This window comes from Schistocerca serialis, unplaced genomic scaffold (genome assembly GCF_023864345.2).
Source record: "Schistocerca serialis cubense isolate TAMUIC-IGC-003099 unplaced genomic scaffold, iqSchSeri2.2 HiC_scaffold_1420, whole genome shotgun sequence".
NCBI lineage: Eukaryota > Metazoa > Arthropoda > Insecta > Orthoptera > Acrididae > Schistocerca > Schistocerca serialis.
This window is the reverse complement of record NW_026047648.1, coordinates 4,016,852-4,036,830: the sequence shown is the minus strand read 5'-3', so window position 1 is coordinate 4,036,830 and position 19,979 is coordinate 4,016,852. Positions and strand designations below refer to the sequence as shown.

The 19,979-nt window shown below is 44.7% G+C and overlaps 1 protein-coding gene across 1 annotated transcript in view; it reads right to left on the bottom strand.

Moving 5' to 3' along the window:
* LOC126443036 (protein AF-17-like) overlaps positions 1-19,979 on the bottom strand; it is a 113,994-nt gene that overhangs the window by 9,689 nt on the left and 84,326 nt on the right. The window contains exons 13-14 of the mRNA XM_050090882.1: positions 17,311-17,575; positions 7,620-7,716 (exon numbers count right to left, since the gene is read on the bottom strand). Of these exons, the coding sequence (XP_049946839.1) occupies positions 7,620-7,716; positions 17,311-17,575 (362 nt within the window). The remainder of the gene's footprint in view (positions 1-7,619; positions 7,717-17,310; positions 17,576-19,979) is intronic.

Sequence of the window (19,979 nt, the reverse complement as noted above, 5' to 3'; positions counted from 1 at the left end):
ACAGTGGAATGTCAGGTCTTAAATGGCTACACAGGATAATTGAAATGGCCTGGGATTCGGCACAGTTTCCATCAGACTGGATAAAAGCAGTAATCACACCAATCTTTAAACATGGAAACAGAAAAGATTGTAACAACTACAGAGGTATCTCTTTAATCAGCGTCGTGGGTAAAATCTTCACAGGTATTGTTGAAAGGAAAGTGCGAGTATTAGTTGAGGACAAATTGGATGAAAATCAGTGCGGGTTTAGGCCTCTCAGAGGTTGTCAGGACCAGATCTTTAGCTTACGGCAAATAATGGAGAAGTGTTACGAGTGGAACAGGGAATTGTATCTACGCTTTATAGATCTAGAAAAGGCATATGACCGGGATCCTAGGAGGAAGTTATTGTCTGTTCTACGAGATTATGGAATAGGAGGAAAACTTTTGCAAGCAATTAAAGGTCTTTACATAGATAGTCAGGCAGCAGTTAGAGTTGACGGTAAACTGAGTTCATGGTTCAGAGTAGTTTCAGGGGTAAGACAAGGCTGCAACCTGTCTCCACTGTTTTTCATATTATTTATGGATCATATGTTGAAAACAATAGACTGGCTAGGTGAGATTAAGATATGTGAACACAAAATAAGCAGTCTCGCATATGCGGATGACTTAGTTGTGATGGCAGATTCGATTGAAAGTTTGCAAAGTAATATTTCAGAGCTAGATCATAAATGTAAGGACTATGGTATGAAGATTAGCATCTCCAAAACGAAAGTAATGCCAGTGGGAAAGAAATATAAACGGATTGAGTGCCAAATAGGAGGAACAAAGTTAGAACAGGTGGACGGTTTCAAGTTAGGACGCACATTCTCACAGGATGGGAACATAGTGAAAGAACTGGAAGCGAGGTGTAGCAAAGCTAATGCAGTGAGCGCTCAGCTACGATCTACTCTCTTCTGCAAGAAGGAAGTCAGTACCGAGACTAAGTTATCTGTGCACCGTTCAATCTTTCGACCAACTTTGTTGTACGGGAGCGAAAGCTGGGTGGATTCAGGTTACCTTATCAATAAGGTTGAGGTTACGGATATGAAAGTAGCGAGGATGATTGTAGGTACTAGTAGATGGGAACACTGGCAGGAGGGTGTCCACAATGAGGAAATCAAAGAAAAACTGGGAATGAACTCTATAGATGTAGCAGTCAGGGCGAACAGGCATAGATGTTGGGGTCATGTTACACGCATTGGAGAAGCAACGTTACCCAAGAGACTCGTGGGTTCAGCAGTAGAGGGTAGGAGGAGTCGGGGCAGACCAAGAAGAAGGTAAATGGATTCGGTTAATAATGATTTTGAAGTAATAGGTTTAACATCAGAAGAGGCACCAATGTTAGCACTGAACAGGGGATCACAGAGGAATTTTATAAGGGGGGCTATGCTCCAGACTGAACGCTGAAAGGCATAATCAGTCTTAAATGATGATGATGATGATGGTGATGGTGATGATGATGATGAGGAGGAGGAGGAGGAGAACAAGAACTCTTCAGAAAATCTGGAGTCTTTATTGCCTATTAGCTAATAACTTGTTCTTGTGAGTGACACAAAATTAAATATAGGATACCTTAAACCAGTAAAGACAAGAGACAGGCAAGAAGAAAATACACACTTCTTCAATCCTTAGGCCCTAGCGATTTTTCTCTGTAATCTTGCTACAGCTTTACATGGCGTGCTTTCCTTTCTGTGAAAGAACTATTACCTTATCAAAGTTCGTCAAACGTTTTGCTATGCGAAAAATAGAAATGTCATCGTCTAATACTGAAAAAGCTGTTAATACAAATAGTACCCAAGACTGGTGTGGTTTCTCGATCTGATTACGTCTATTTTGTCACTGTGTGCCGAACAAAACAAAATAGGCCTTTCTAACATTGCAGCAATTGTAACACACACCAAATAAGCGAGACTGTTTTGGCAATAATAATCATTTTTATAATACAACAGAATATAATTCACGAAGTACCAATACGAAATACCTACTTGGCTTACTACAAGCAAACAGCTTTACGTTAGGAAATAGTTCACATTTCATTCATATGCTCCAGTTTCTCATGCAAGGGACTGAAAAGTAGTAGAACAAAATTTTTGTATAAATTTGGAATCATCATATTCTTCAGTAATTTGTGTAATACCCCCATTACTTCTCCTTCCTCATTCTAACAAACAGTCTTGTCATCACTAATACTGTAACTATCCCTACCACTGTCAAAACTTGTTCTCCAGTTAACTTTACTGACCCTGCCATAATCACCGGTTTAATTATCCAGCAATTATTCTCCAGTTAGGTGTTATTACGTGTTCGTACAATGCGTTTTCCGCGCTACTCCCAGAATGGAGCTAGCTGGGGCCTACAACTGGCCCTTTCTAGTGTAGCGATCTGGCCAAAAATTTTCTGTCAAAATTTCACTTTCTTGGATACACTGACAAGATGATACGTAATCTTTCTTACCTATTATTCCTGTTAGTCATTTATTTCCACTCTGTTAGTCCGAATCTATGGATTTCGCTAGTAATTATAACAACGCTGAACATTCGCAAACCGAATCCACCACATAAACAAGCAGCAGGTGGCATTCACCACTTTGGCTTTATTCCGCCCAGCTCAGCTCGTATAGCCTCGTCCCGTTTTGTCTGTAGGAAAGTTTTTGTCTAGGTGTGCCAAGGATTCCCTAGCAGGAACATCACATACATTCTGCATGCATTCAAAAATCAACTTATAATTCATTCAGAAACGAATTTAGAATGTGTTCAAAAACCAGCAGGGGTGCATTTCAAAATCATACGAATAATCGATAGACTGACGTGCGCTGGATGCTAGGTGCTTTGTGAAACGAGGTTTTTTCCCCTCAAGAATATGAATTTGCCCCCTCCCCCTGAAATTGCTGCCCGGTTACATACCCCGGTTTGCTCTCACCCCCCACTACGTCCGGGTCTGCAGCGCACGCGTGAATCTGGCAGCTCGGGTGTGCCGGTAATATTTTTCAGGGTACGGTGTGGCAGGTTGCTGCTACTGCTGCTTACACAGCCAACAGCCATATTTCTGTAGCCAGAAGTGGGAGAAGGTACTACTCGTACGTGACTCTACTGTGCGTATGCAAAAGCCTGCTCGTAATCGATTAAATGAGTCTAATGCAAACAGTTGTGACGTCACGCTCATCGGAGGCAATTAGTTGTTACGAAGTATTGCATAGTCTTCCGAAAGCCTTTGACACATTTTGCTGTCGGCAGACGCTTGTACGAGCACTGTGTTATTTTATACGGCTCATTTCCTTCGCAATTTAAGTTTTATTTTCGTTTTTCCTCTCGTTCATGTTTTAATGCTGCAGTATTATTCTGCAGTAGCGGGACACAATAATATACTTTGTTAGAGTATCAGTTCTTACCAGTCGAAATTACAAAAATTTAACTGAAAACTAAAACAACGAAAAATTCCCAGAATTCTAAAAAATTCACGGGTTTCTCACGTATGAAAAAATTCCTGGGTTTTTCCCAGATCTCCCGGGTCGTATACACCCCGGTTTACTTCTTCGGACATAGGAACAGACAATTACTTTAGAGTGAAGGCGATCACAGTTGTTATCGACAGTCGAGTGAGAGATTAACTCGTGTTTGTGAATGAACGGCAGGTCGTGAACCGGAATGTGTAAACGGTCTGCACTTTGTCGCATTTTCCACTGAAAAGAAATACTGTAACTCAAAGCGTGTATGTACGCAGCCGGCTGTTTGAAGAGACCAGAAAGAGAAATTAGTTACAGCCCTCCTGCATATTATCATTTTCATTAGTTTCCAAGACACGCGGCTACGTCTTTCACAACTGTACACATTTTTATCTGTGCTGTCAAAAGAATTTTGCACAGAAGAGAAAAGACAACAAACGAGAAGCATTTTCACGCAAAGCCTCTATACAAAATTGAACGTACTCCACTGTCAATTTTCTGTGTACAAATTCATTAAATAATTCAAATCTGACGTCCACTCATTTATCCACTCTAAAACACTCAAAAGAAAATGAGAAAACTCTACCGTCGACGACAACAGCAAGCGCTCGTCAGAGACAAGGGTAGTGTCAGTGCTGCTCCGGGGAAGTGTGATACGACCACGCCCGTTCTCTACACACACACAAATAACCTGAAGGACGTGCGAGCGGCAATCTGCAACCGTTCTCCCGTGACACCGTGTGTAGTGTACCGGCAGTGCAGTCGTCGAGTGACTGTCCGAGGATACGGGACGACTCGGGCAGAATTTCTATTTGGTGCGATAAATGGCAGGGTGCTCGAAGTCACGAACTTTACCGAGGTGGTATCCAATCTACGAAATTGTAAATTTGTCATATTCTTTTGGGACGTAATCTTGAAAGTTAGGAGCCCGTATCAGCAATCTCACCCGTTCAAGCTACACGTCCCGCTCACCATCAGACGAGTACGTGTGGCAGCCACGCTCCCAGTGCCAGCTCCGCAAGTGTGGCGGCCCGGCCGCAGCTCCCGTTTTGTCCTTCGGCAGACTTTCGTTCGCAGATTTCGCCCCGAGAGACCGCACGGTCGACACGGGACGTGTGGCCGACTCGCAATTGCCGACCGAGGTCCGTGCGGGAAATCCGATAACGGGTGTCACCGTTCTCTTTCTCAAATTGTGCAGGTGTATGCCATTTCCTCAGTAAATAAATGGACCTTCACATTATTTTCCGAGATTTGAGATTACTTCTTCGTCGTGCGAGAATTGTATCCGTAAGTGATACTCTTCGAGTCGAACGGCACAGACGAGAACGGTGTCTATGACACGGGGAAGTCCGGTGCTAAATGTGCCATTAATGCTAAACGAATTTGCACGAGAATGTAACTGACCAGATTTGGTAAAAAACTGAAACCAGTTTAAGCCGAAGTGTTAAACACTCACGTCGCCTGCGTGTCCTACATATGTGCGGTGCCCACGTTTGCTCTGCATTTCCGACCGTTCGGTTTCCGGTGTCTACAAATGACATCAGTCGTTTCGGTGTATTCAGCTGCAGCACACGGTATTTATGTAAGAGTTGCCAGACCTGTCACTCTCTAAAACAAATGCTGACTGCGTGCACGTGTACCTACACGGGTTAACTTTGCTAAACAGGGAAATACTTCAGGAAAAAGTCCTTAACCCTTTCGCTGATACCGACGCGCTCTCTGCATTCCCTATTGCTCACCAAATACTGCTACTTGAGCTGGGAGGTGCCATTCTGGCTGCTACAAAATACTTGTTTAAGAAAAACTATTTGGTGAAAAAATTTGATTTTTTCACTTCTTACAGTCCCATATTTTTGCTCGATACGAGACTGAATCTCTTTTCGTCGTACACCAGAATTAGTGTGCTGCACCAAAATTAAGAAAACATTGCACGAATTTTTAAAGATTTTGCACATGTAAAAATGCACTTGTAAACTTTGCCTGTAGTCGATTTTAGTTTGTATATTGCAGTGTACGAAATGTGAATAAGATATCATTCACTAAGAATTGCAAATCGTACGGTCATAACAATCGTCATACTTCGTAAACGGTCGAAGATACCGAAACACAATTTCTTGCAAACGACAGCACAGAAAGATGCACACGCATGGTGCGATAAATACTCTTAACTATTTTATCCACCGAGATATCGATGTAAGTTGTCCACGGCAGTGAGAAGCTGGTGGAACGTGACACACAAATGAGTCAGCAGCACCTCAGGAAACCACGGGGGCCACGATCCTCGGCATCTGCAGAGTGGCGGAAGACGGCGAGTTAACCCGTCCGCAGTATTCAGTGCACCGTAAGAGATACAAGCACGACTTCATCTTTGATACTTTTTTAAACAAAACTCTTCTACTGCAAAATCTTTGCTTCCCGTATTTTGGAAGCACACTTCAGGAGCTATGAGCCTTTGTTCATCAGAAGATATGTGTTTCACAGTAGCGAGATGGCCAAGTCCACAGAGCTCTTAAAGGTATGCGCTTTAGAGGCTTTAGAGCTCACGTTTATTGAACTTTTTTCTCTTGTTTTGGCGCATAATACCCTTTCCCAATACACAGAAAGCGAAGAACATGCAGCAGAACTGATTTGTTTCACAATGTCAAGTGTGCCAGTAGCTCTTTAACGGGCGCATTCTATGAGCTTCGTTTAGTAGACCTTTTTGCTCAGAATGCTCGTTCCTCTCATACCCGCAAATACGGAGCATTCCTCTCGGGACACCCCGTACGGTCAGTTCGTCTCGCAGAGCTCGTTCGGGACTGTAACCGCTTTTCGAGTCGTTAAAGCCTCCGACGACGCCCCCGGTGTCAGAAAACGAAAGGTCGGGCAGATAAGTAGGCCTCGGATCGCGGCATTACACTCGCGAAACAAATGTCGACAATAACACAAATATCGATCGCGAAAGCTGACGATCGACGGTCGTAATGTTTTCCCTCCTCAGTGTCGGCCAGCCTCCGGTGGTTCTGAGCAGATCCCACCGTTCACTGTCCCTAATCTCCGAATTCGTAATTTTGAAATTGCATAAGCGAGTTGTACATTCTCTGTAACTGTAATGGCAATAAATATAAAAATGTAACCCACTGTAATGTACCGGATGCCAGTTTGAGAAGAGTCGGCTATCACAAATAGCTGGCATAAGTACACGAGCACCTTTTACGCGACATCTAATCGAACCGTTTGAGTTATTTAATTTCAGTTACGAATCTGAATTAATGAATAAAACTACATCAGTTGTTTACAAATAAAACTGCATCAACTGATCATAGTTTTCAACCTAACGTATGCCAGGATAAAATTAGTTACTAAAATTTGAAGCAGTCAAAAATTGTGACACAGATAAGAAGTGAGTCGTCAGCAGCGCTTTACCGGTTTCGACAGTTCGAACTTCACCTTCAGAAGTGAAATAAGCTCCAGTCACCGGTAAGCCGACACCAAAATAAGAATCGGACAGCAGTGCCCTCCGCTACACAGAGCGACACGATACGTGTGACGAGTAGCGAACGGAAAACTGCCAGCTGACGACACACTTTTTTCTCTGTCGACACATTCCGCAACTGCCGAACTAAAGCCGAGAACAAAAGCAGTTATAAATTGTTAAGTAACATTTCACAACAAATTGATTTCGTCACATAAAGTTGATGCGAGCTCAGAGATTACATAATTTCTGTGGTAGCTGATATAATTAGGAAATTTTTCAGTTTTAATAGCTGCTCACTTTCACGTCACAGGTTGTTCTAATAATAGAGTCCTATTTATATCTTCAGTTTATTAATGAAAAAACATTCAGGAATTCAAAAGTAACAGGAAGAATAATTTTATCATTTAAGATGTAGTGTCACACTGAAATGAGTCATTATATACACTCCAGTAAAATTACAAGACTCAGGGCACGACTCCAGTCGAGCACGTGCGCCTGTCACAATAATGCACCAGTAACCGGAGAGACGCACTAGAGGGTGGACGTGGGACAGAGCACCTGCTGCAGCGTCCCACCAGTACGCCGCTCCGCGTGCCACTACGGGTCCGTCGTGTGCCGGAGTACTTCACAATCACAGTACGCGCCTGGAAACACTGAAGACTCGCACCGTTCAGAAGTCGTCACCTGTGACAGTGCTCACCTGGGATGCGGCAGAGGCGGGGCTGGAGGTGGGCGGCGGGGGCGGTGCCGGCTGGTAGGCCGCGTACTGCGGGGGCGCCGCCTGGTGGACACTCGCCCTGCCGACAGAACGCACACGTGAGCACACCGGATCTGCAGCACTACGAGCGATGTCTCCGTCGAGAAACGTGGTACACTGAGTACGGCCTCTTACTTCGACCGACGATAAATAGTGCCACCACAGTAAGTAAGTTAATACTACAGGTGTTTGGTGTTTTTGCACCGGCGGAGAGACCTTCCGGTGCGGCTCGCAGACACCGGACCGACTTACTGCCGATCCGATAGCAGTTCCCCGCGAGCAATCTCATCCGGTCGTGTCGAGACGCCGTTGCCGACTGTCGTAAAAAGGTAAATTGAGAAAATACGGGCAACACTGTAAATGCTTCACATCTGTTCGTGTTTAGCCGTGTTTGGTTTCATACCTTTGTGAATTAATGTAATATGTAGCAGCAGTGTGTACACTGAACTACACTAAATCTTTGAGAACTGTTGAAAATTAATCTGTTATTACGTGATGAACTATTAGCTGAAAACTTTTATTTAAAAAAATAATTCAACTGCAGCAGTGGAAATAACAATCCTGAAGTAATTAAGAGGTCAGAGATGAAATTGGAACCCAAATAAGGTGACAAAATATTTCTCTAAAGTAATCTCCAGTTTTCTGACGTTACGACGTCCAGTGGACACAAAAAAACATTTTCACACGTAGCGAGATACGGAGATCTACGAGCTGTGCACTGCTGAAAGCACGACGTCAATTATCAGTTCCCGATAAGGATACAAAAACAGTTAAAAATGAAACGAATCATTTAAAACTAGAGTTTCCCCTAGCATATGCTGCGTTCAAATAACTTACTGCAATGCAGCTCTGACAACTGCCAATATTTCGACGAGAGGCGAACCTGTACCGAGTAGTGCGAGGGAATTTAAATCCACCGTTTTCAGAGAAACTCTGGAAAGGTTAAACTTCTCTCACATACTGTAAACTTACTTTTGCCTCGAAAATGGCAGTGTGGGCTCCTGCCGAAATATCGGCAGCTGTCGATAATGTCACCCGGCTGCACTCCCCAAGTTATCGGAACGAGAATAATTTAATTCATTTTAATAACCAATCTGAGTCACAGAGACTGCTGCAAGTTGCTGTGTGGCAATTGTGGAGTATCACCAGTTAGCATAGCAATACTATCAGTAACTGCAACAATCTTACAAGACTTTGATGAAAACTTTTAATAGCAAAAAATCAGGAGCTATTGTGTCCCCTAATCTGCAAAAACTTTGTCAATACGTGAAATGTCAATGCACGTTTTCACAGTTGTGAGTACAGACAACCGTCAGCCGCGTAATCAAATGACGACAATGAAAATTTGTGCCGGAGCGGCAGTCGATTTGACGGATCACCTCACTGCCGGGCTCAAACGTCCGTATGTCGTCGACAGTGTCTCAGCTACCTGCACTAGTACATCCGTTACGCATATTTCCGTACAAGCGAGACATTTTAACTGAAAGTCACTTGCCCAGTGTCTGTGGGCAAGTGCGAACCTGCAGAACCTGTGTCGTTCAGAAGTACAACGTATCGACATCTCGACAACACGGGCACTGCAAAATCTTACTGTCAATGCGTGACAGCATTCTATATATACGTTTGGAAAAATAATGCTGTGCCGAGCCACTATTATTTATTAATCTTACGGCAATACACACACAAAGGTTGCATAATTAGTACATGTCGATATTTAAACACAGCTCTCCAGCATAAAATGACGACTATATAGGGATATCGAGAACTTTCATTTATTTTCTCACACTCCTGAGCCACAGAATAGGGGCAAGCAAATTAGGCAGAAAATATACGTAGAGGACGCAGCATTAAACATATTTCCCTAGTCGGACCGTAAGGATGAAGGCATTCTACAAAATGAACACACACAGCGTACATAGCAATGTGTACAACCCGACCCCTCGCCTCGGGCCTACGACCTACCGATCAGAATTGCTCGGAACGCTTCGCACATCAGCTCCAGTCTGCAGCGAACTGCAGTTCTCCCTCAGCGAGCGGATTTCTGCGGGCCGCTCGCGAAACCACGGCGGATGCGTTCGACGTCTGTGTCGAACACTCGGGGCCGGTCCAGAGATTTGTCTTTACACGAGCAACTTGTATCTCGGAATTGTTCGTGCCACTGTCTAATGCTCTGCGAGGATGCACAGCATATCTAGTACAAAAGGCACGCTGAACAGTTATTACTGGCCTGCACTGCACAAAACGTAGAACACAAAACGCCTCCTGTTGTCCCGACACCATTTTTACTGGAACTGAAGTGGGCACACACAGCTTCTGCCTAGCCGGAACCGTGGAAAACTCGAGAGTTTTCTCTCTCCGACAGTACGTCATTCACGCACATATCTCAATTGACATAACAGTTACAATTTTTTTTACAACTGGTCCATTCTTTTTGACGCACTCCCTATTGTCGACTGTGTTAATATATTCTCAATAGCTTGTCGTCTGCATAGAACTTGTGTAAATTTTACACTGGCAGGAAAATAAATATGACACACTTTATGTACTGCGTTCAGTGGCACTGTGGTACAATATAGGCTCACAGAGGGGCCGCAGTGTCAGTAACGGCGACCGTACGGCACTAGAGAGAGCTGTCTGCGCGCCGTCCGTTTTGACACTGCATGCAGTAACTGTGCCGAGTTTGGAGGTGAACACTGTTTGCAACATTCACTCTACGGCACAATCGTACCCTGACAACGACTACGTACTCCTGTCGTACAATTTCGGCCGTTCAAATGGCCCGCTTTCAGTCAGACTGTTATACTGACGGACTACCACAAGCATCGGGAACAATTTATTGGCAGTGTGCCACAGCTTTTGTTAGTTTTCTGTGGAATATTTCAACACCCGTAAACCAGATTACGTACATCCGCTCAACACGGAGGCACGTCGAGACGTGCGAGCGGGGACGAGACTGGGGCACGTGCCGCACCTGCAGTGTCACCGGGGACCGCCGCGAACGGTCTGCTCGCAGCGGGACCGAAATCTTTTACGCCTCCAGCTGGGCTACCGCCGAGCACGACCGTTCCGGTGTCGCGAAAGTGTCGAGCGTCGATCGGAACGGCACTCCGCCATCTTCGGTGAGGGGAGTAGGTTCCCCCGTACGGCTCGCACCTGGCGAGTTGCGTATTTCGGCGTGGGGCCCGTCAGTTACGACTCGGCGTTTCTGCAGAGGGAAGTAGTGGTGCGCGCTGTGTCGCACTGCACACTATCCCGTGCGGCGGCCATTTCTTTGGCAGGAAGGTGGTGTACTTTTCCAGAGGACGGTGCACGCCAACATACAGCTGCTACGACACAACTCGCTACTCGCCGGGTCTCTCGTCGACCGAAAACGTACGGGGTGGGACGGAGCGGGAACTAACTCGTCTTCCGGGGCCCGTGAGACCTGTTGCCGAATTGCGACAAAATGGAGCACTGTGTTCATGGCGGTCTATTGCCGGATACCCTTTGGCACCTTTACCGTCGTTCGCATTTGAGAGTAAGTGCCCATGTTGCCACTGGAGGGGGCTAAACTGCATACCGACATAGCTGTTTGAGCACCGTTTACTGTGTCGTGTGTTTAATTCGGTCTGAATTTTACGTATAACACTTCGCCTGTCTATCACATCCCTTGTCAATAAAATTGTATTGTCCTCGAGAGTGTTGCATTTTTTTTCTGGAAATGTATGAATCATTAATTTTTCTTGTGTAATTTCTCGTACTGATTCGTAACATGAACGTGCAGATTGGATCCTCAATTTCGTGTTATGGAGCTAGACTAGAAAATAATAAAAATAATATATAAACCCCCGTAACAAAGCTCGTGTTCATAGGTTTGACCTACAGATAATCTCAATTTCTATCAAACATGAACGAAATGTTAATAACTCCCAATCTACTGCTCACGAGAGCACGAAACTTCAGCTCTTGTGATGTTTAGACACTCGGCACACATATTTGTAATCAAAATAATAGGTTTTCGTAGAAGGCAATTTCAATACTGAAAATATTTTAAGAACGGTGGGGTCGCAAGTAACTGCTCGCTGCGGTAGAGGTCGGACCATAACGGAGGCCGACCAGATCTCGAATCGCCTACGAGGAGACGGACACTCGCGCTGTCTCGGCAGTTGAGTGGTGTCACGCACCAAACCTCCGTACGCCGGTCCCGTGGACGGAACGGCAGTGTGACGTTGACTGCACTTTTATACCCTCACTTATACAACATTTATTCGAAGCGTACTGTTGCCTAATCCACATTCTGTCAAAGTAAATCACTGGCTGCTTTAATTCCGATGCTTTCCGCTAGGTCCTCTTCGGTCACGCGTGACAATTTATTTGCTGCGACACCTTTTAAAGCCAAAGCCGACAGATAAAACAGTTACTCTCACAATTTTCTCAGTACTGCACTGTACAGTATAATCATTTAATCACAGTGCCGAACACTGTGACCACTTCTGTCCTCGTGGTGTCGCGTAAACAATTCAGTGCATCTCTCCGAGTCTTCTCAGTATCGACAGCCACTGACGTAACAGTTGTTCTCGCACCTTGTAATTTCTTCTGCTTCTTTAATAACAGAATGAGAGCACACGTAACCACGGGATGAGACTTTAGTTTTCTCAAACATTATTCCGTGTTTATTTTGCGATACTGTGCTCAGCGACAGCAGATTTTTGCATTTCATTCTTTCCCTTTTTTCACGGTCATTAACGATTTTAAAACCCCCTTTTTATTCACCATTTGTTCCCACATTTTCAACCTTTTCTTTTCCTTTCTTCTCTTTTTCTTTTTTATTAACAACTACACCGCGTCGACGGAGGCAAATGTCGAAGGACGCAGTATCGGATTCGGTCGCGACCGGAAGCAGCGTACGAGTCTCCGACAGTGCCGATTCCAGCTCCCACAGGAGAGAGGATAGTTGTAGGAGTCAAAACTGTCGGATCTAAAGTTTAACACGCCCTCTCTACAGTCGCACGGTAGCGGGCAAAGTGAGATCCCGTACTACATTGCCAGTAGTCGTAGCAAAATGCACTGCCTTCGTCCGAGCGACGACTCCAGACACCGTCTAAAGACACCCCCGTTTCAGAACTGCCGTTTTTTGTTAACGACTGCGTCTACCAGAAATTCTCCGCAAAGCTTCTGACACTAACGTACAATAAGTGGAACAGTTGACGGAGTGCGGGAAAGCTCACCACAACCTTCTCCCGCTCTCCTCAATTGTACGTCGAGTGTCGGTCCCCGCAGCTCTAAAGGCTGCGAGGTTACTCGCTGTCGAGTGGCATTTAAACTGTCCGAGAGCTGCACTCCCGCCCACCGAGGTACAGGCCACCACCTGACACGATGCCGAGACTTCGTGAGGGGTACGTCGGCAGCACTACGGATCGCGTGCGTAATGTGGTCCGTCCGTTCCTGGACGCGGTCCCAGTGTTCGAACGGAGCCAGCTGGCCGAACGGCGTCTGGTCGGCCCTCCCGACTGTCCGATTCGGAGGTTCCCGTTCGAACGATCTGCCTCGCAGTAGGTGGATCCACAGTGGGAAGTGGTCACTAGAACGAACGTCGTCAGCCGCTTCCTATCGGGCCGAGTCTGCGAGGACGGGAGGGCAGAAAGAGCTCTACGGCTGGGGAAGAGAGAGTAGCAGCTGAGAAGTGAATAGGACTGCTCATATTCGGGGTAGCGAAGGTCCCGAGTTCTAGTCTCAGTCCGGGACACATTTTTAATCTGCCAGGAAGTTTCGTATCACTCCGCCGGAGAGTGAAAATCTCATTCTGGAAACGTCCTCCAGGCTGTGGCTAAGCCGTGTCTCCGCAATATCCTTTCTTTCAGGAGTCCAGTTCTGCGAGGTTTGCAGGAGAGCTTCCGTAAAGTTTGGAAGGTAGGAGACGAGGTACCGGCAGAAGTGAAGCTGTGAAGACGGGGGCGCGAGTCGCGCTCGGGTACCTCAGACGGTACAGCATGTTCCCGCGAAAGGCGAAGGTCCCGTGTTTGAGTCTCAGACTGGCAGAATATGTCTGCTTGTGCCTGTATATGTGTGGATGGATATGTGTGTGTGTGTGTGTGTGTGTTCGCGCGAGTGTATACCCGTCCTTTTTTCCCCCTAAGGTAAGTCAATCCCGGGATTGGAACGACTCCTTACCCTCTCCCTTAAAACCCACATCCTTTCGTCTTTCCCTCTCCTTCCCTCTTTCCTGACAAAGCAACCGTTGGATGCGAAAGCTAGAATTTTGTGTGTATATTTGTGTTTGTTTGTGTGTCTATCGGCATGCCAGCGCTTTCGTTTGGTAAGTCACATCATCTTTGTTTTTAGATATATTTTTACCACGTGGAATGTTACATTATATTAAGTAAACATGTATTTCGTCTATCATATTTTATTTTGTGTAGTCCACTGTAGGGGATGACTTTACTAGTATTTATGAAGTAGTTAGCAACCATCCCATGAACCTATCCTCCTACAGAGGGCTGTCTTGAAGCTCGAAATATGTGTAAATTTTATTCCAGGAGGCAAGATGAATTTTAAGTTGAATATTCTAGCAAGTTGCCACAATTAAAATGTTGCAAGTGTAACGAAAGGGAAAGGAACAAAAAAAGGGAAAGAAAAGAAAAAGAATGAGCTAACAAATAAAATAAATAAAATGTTAATTTCAATCTGAATGTAATGTAATTCACATGTCAGCACAATGATATTGAATGTAACGTAAAAATTTACTATATTATTCACTTAATTCTGTATAAGTACTATATGACAACAATGTAAATATCTCATGTAACGACTAATTGTAAATATTTGTATATTCATGTACTTATTATATCAAGAAAGGTATTTTAAGGAGATGTTAATTAACTGCAAAGGACTTGTGCATGTAGCACATGATTCATATAAATGGAACTGAAAATGCAAAGAAGAAACCAACGTGATGGAACACTGGTCAAGAAATATTTACGTAGTGTCAATATGCCTTCCTTGAAGTGTGTGGTGTTGTGGAAGCCGGCAGGTGTTCAGGTTGGTGTAAAGGACAAGCTCATCACCTGTCGTAGGCAGTGAGGTGTTTCCTGTGCCCTCATTGACCATTTATACTCCGGCGGACGCCACCAAAATTCGACTGCTGGAGATCACAATTACGTGTTGACACAATGAACAAACTTTGGATTTTCTTCAAGTCACACGCAAGAGATCCAGGCAATACACACACGCTCAGAATCCGATACTACATTTAAAGACATTCGAGCAATATAATAGAAACATTTATTGTTTGAATTAATTCCATTGTAAACACGAATCATGTGAACTGAATTCAAACGCTGTGCTAAGTAACAATAATACGCCGCAGTTCAAAGACATTAATGTTACGACTTCTAAAGAAGATACACACCAAAAAGACTGTATACAAAGACTGATATGCAAAGAGCATTGTGCTCAGAAATATTTTTTGTAATATGTAAATTTCTTATTTTCTCATATATGTATGTAAATTTTCTATACTGCCACGCTCGCTTGCTGAGCGTGTCAGTAGAGGAGGCATTGTAATGGTACTTTGACTACCGCACCTCCGCCAATACAAAGATATGATTTACGATCACACATGCAGAAGAGCACTGCGCCAGCGACCGATTTTTATAAATAATTTTGATTTTTTTTTTGTTTTACTTTTGCATAGGTGTTTGTTTTTAACAACTAATTGATTACTCTCTCTCTCTCTCTCTCTCTCTCTCTCTCTCTCTCTCTCGTCTTCATACGAAAGACGTGTATTTTTCAGCGCTGTGTTAAATATGCTTTTAAGTGGAAATTAAAACTATATTACGAAACGAAGTTATTTCAATAGTGATTCGAAATGGTTATCGCCAAATTTATAAATTAATCCTGACAGTGACAACTAAAAAAAATTTTCAACAGACAGAGAACAATGAAAACAGGTCATACTACAAAAAAATTAAAAAGACAGCCACGAAGACTATAATATAATTAATACTACGTTTCTAACAGACTTATAAGGTAAATTTGAACTAATTTCTGATCCTATTTCCGTACAGTCGCTTTTTGTAGTGTTGCCGACCCGGTCCGCCATGCACGGTCAAATTACAGAACTATCTCAATCAGTAATACGAAGTCCGCCTTATCCGTAACTTATTCCATCAAAATTCAAAACCCAATCACATTTTCTATTTTATATTTTCACGGCAGAACCCCGAGGAAAGGAAACACTACAATTGGCGACCGTGACAGGACTTACAATCTCCGGATTTGATACAAGTGCATTTATTATAGATTTTGGATATTTTATCTTATTTTAATCACTTAATAGCATCAGAAAATGAATTTGGATTAGTTCTCATTCATTTCAATTGTGATGTTACATGCATGAAATTTACAACAATATTGTCTTCCCTGTTATTAATCCGTGTTAATTTTCATTTTCATGCCAAGTAATTTAATTTGGAAAAAAAAATTACACGGACGCAAAAGAAAAATTTTGGATTGAAAAATCTGTATATCTGGCGCTACATAGTAGATGTACGTTTCAGTGCTTTCCAATGATTTTAAGACGTACCAGTCTCTTTCAACTGCCTCTTGATGTGTTCTTACGTTTTAGCTTTTTTCTTCCCTTTTTTTCCTTTCTAGTGCAGATTTTTCTGTATGAAGGTTGATTTTATTTATTTGGGAGGGGAGGGGTAAGTATATTTTTAACTTTTTGTTTCAAAAAGTATGTCGTGTGTGTATTTTGTGTAGTGATTAAGCTGTATATGAAAATTAATGTTAATGAAACTGCATACGGATTTGTGGATTGCTTTTTTCAGTTTGGTAGCTAAGAATGTTTATTTACATTTGTCAGTTATTGTGGAGTTTGCTCTACTGACACAGGTGAAGTGATGTTTTCGGGACCAGTTTTTGCAGTGAGTTACAGCTTCCTAGTAACATAGATTTCTTCTAGTAATGGAGGTCGGCTGAAGTTTCTGATACCAAAATTTGTCAGTGAGGTTTGGTTTTCCAGGTTAGTGACTTTTCTAACAGCAGTTTTGTAGGTCAACCATCTGTTAGTACAGTAAGGTCGAGTTAACCTAATAAGTCAATCGAAGGTGACAATATTGCATCTCGTGGTTATTTTCGTGGCCTTTGTGTAACGATTTTTGCATATCTTTTTGTTTGGGTACTGTATGAAGCTAGGAAAATTAATTGTTTTCTTTCTTCCCAACCAAAACCCCTAATTCTTACGGGCAACCCTTTAGTTGCACTTTCTTCACCAAATTGTTTGTATTTACATTTTTTTGTCGAATTTGTGACGTTACAGTTACCATATCGGATATAGGAGATACGCCCGTGTCCGTCATCTCAATGAAGTGACAGGTCAAAGCAGACAGTTGGTAACAGATTTTTCAGTATTTCAATTAGTAGGGCCACACAGACTCATAAGACTAGGGACCTGATAATATACACTGTCAGCTGTGCAACTCGTGGACAGACACTGTTACCTGATACTTTCATTACAGAGACACCCACACACCTTCACACAGTTAGTAACGAGAGCTTTTTGTGACATTTTTAGGGTCAGCTTTGGTGACAATATGCCCTCATTAAACAGTGTAATCACCTAGCAGAGACACAGAAGCAGCAGGGAGCCTACCTGACGCTGGGCGAGGGGTTCCGGTGCGGCTGGGGCTGGGGCTGCGGCTGCGGGTACGGCTCCGGGGGCAGACCGTTCTCCACGATGCCCGGGTGCGCGGGCGGCGGCCCCGGCGACGGGCCGGGTGCGGGCGACGGGCCGGCGTGCGCGTGCTGGTGCTGGTGGTGGTGCGAGTGCTGCGGCGCCAGGTAGCTGTTGTTGTGGCGAGGCGCCGGCGCGGGCGTCGCCCCCACCGCCCCGCCGTGCTGCGGGTGCACGTTGTTCACTGCGGGCAGAAGGCGCGGCGGTACAGAGCGAGCCGCGGAGCGCGGCCGCCGCCTCCGGGAGACGGCCAACTGGGTACTTCCGTAAACACGCACAGTACTGCGCGACTCGAGTTTATCCTCGCGTTTACGGTGCTCGAATAACTTCCGGGGATGCGGCCGGGGGAGGTAGTCGACGACAGCCGATAATTCGAGAGGGGCACACCCTGTCATTTTCGAGGCAAAACTGTACAGAGTACGGACCCTGCGAGAGCCCCGTCGGGACGGACCGCGAATAGGGACCCTACTCGCAGCGACCCTTATCTACGGGACGATAGCCGTCACGGTCCCGATCGACTTCGAGGGGTACACTCTCGGCAATCTGTCATCCTACGGAAGAAAACGACACGGAGACTTCCGTACTTCCAGCTAACGAGATAGTGTATCTAAGAATGCGGTAGAGATTAAATTAGCAAGTAAACCAGTAAATAGAGATGGAGGTTTCTGCTTAAATTCTGTACAGAACACTTACTCGCTGCAGTTTTGCCTCAAAAGTTACACGGTGCGTATCTGTCGAAATATCGGCATTTGAAACAGTCACCCGGCCGCATTCCCGTAAGTTATTCGAGCAGATAACACTTCACGGTACGGACCCACTCCTCTCGAGTGTCAGTACCTTCTTACAGGACCAGAGAGGGGTAGGTCAGAGCAGATTAAAAAGGAAGGGCAGGATGCTCAAAGCTGAGGTCGAGAGGAGAGGACGAGGGGCACGAGGTAAAATATGTGAGTGTGTGCTGAAAAGTAATGCTTCCAAACTCTCTTGTAAAAAATCTTAAAGCTATTTAAATAATACAACAATCTTTAATAACATTCTGTATCATCATTCTTCACGTCTACATATTTATTTCTCAACACACCGATGACGAACTCATTTCCTAACAGTCAGAGACCAGTTTGTCGATATTGTCACTGTACGACATTTCACTCTGTCGATGGAGACACGATCTCACCTCCACTCGCCGACTTTGTTACTACTGAAGTCCCCGTATGAGTTCTTTAAGTTTTGCAGACAGGTGACAGGATGTTAGACGACAGTGACCCCGAGGTGTCGGATCGGTGCAGAATTTGTGTGCGGCCCAGCACTGTCGTACCGAAGGAGACAGTGCTCCATGTGTGGACGAAGTTTACTGCAGTCAGAGACCCGATTACAGCACATCACACCACACACTACAATTCGGACCCCGACTAGTGTTACGGGTTCGCAACTAGTGTCGGTGAAGTGGGAGAGTCGACCGAATAATATGCGGCACGACCGATACCGACGACAGAAAAAAAATTTCGGAGGCATTTCTTTTGAGTGTGCCTTCGTAGTACACTGGTAAGCACTGAGCCTGCTTCCACCCACAAGCTGAAAAGTACAAGCAGGTTACAGGAAGGGAATAGTGCAGTTAAAAACTACAAGAAAAGGAGGTGGAAGTAAAAATGCAATTGAGAAATAATAAATAAAAAATGTATAAAAAGACAATGAAAGGAAAGAATATCTGCAGATATTAGGAAACAGAACTATACAATTGTGTGCAAAAAATTAGAGAGAAAATTACAGAAAGGAGGATAGCGTTCTACGGACACATCAAAGTGCCCGAGCAGTTTGGAAAATTATAAGCCAACTCAAAGTGGACACGGTGACAAATGAAACGGTAGTTAAATAAAGTGCGGGGTAACACGGATGCTAAACATCTGCACGTATATACCTCATACGGGTGCAAAACCTGGGCACCAACTTTCTTAACGAGCAATGGCGGCTGGCTGTCATTCCGATCCCGAATTGTTCACCAGTTTCCACGTATACGTAATCTGTACACTGGCACGTACCATATATTTCGGCACAAATTTACGGTATATATAACCGGTGCATCCACCAGATCTAGTCTAGTTCAGAAATGGACAGTACCTTTCCCATATCTACCCGAGCCGTAACTTAAACTCCCGTTCACCGTCAGGAGCACGCCCAGTGGCCGATACCGTCACGCCCGGTCTGTTTGCGAGATAAGCTCGTCAACACTGTCACACGTCTGTGGCAGCTATTAAATGCACGAGAAGTTCCGCAACAGTCAAAATGTTCTCTACTGCTACTTCTCGAGGCCTCACTCCACCCGGCTAGGTAAAAGTCTCCCCGGGTTACCGGCTGTCACCTATTTCCAACTCGTCTGCCTCTCGATGCCGGGACAAACTCCCCATACTCCGCAGACGGACTCGCCGCTCCTCTGTCGAGTGCCGACTAGGGTACGACGTACACCCGCACCGCTAATTGGAATCGCCCGCGACTGTACGAAACTGTGTCGTGTACCGTGTCGGAGCTCCGACTACCTCTAACTGATTTCCCAAAGTGAAGAGTACGCCCCATACCCTCATCCGTAGAGATATTCT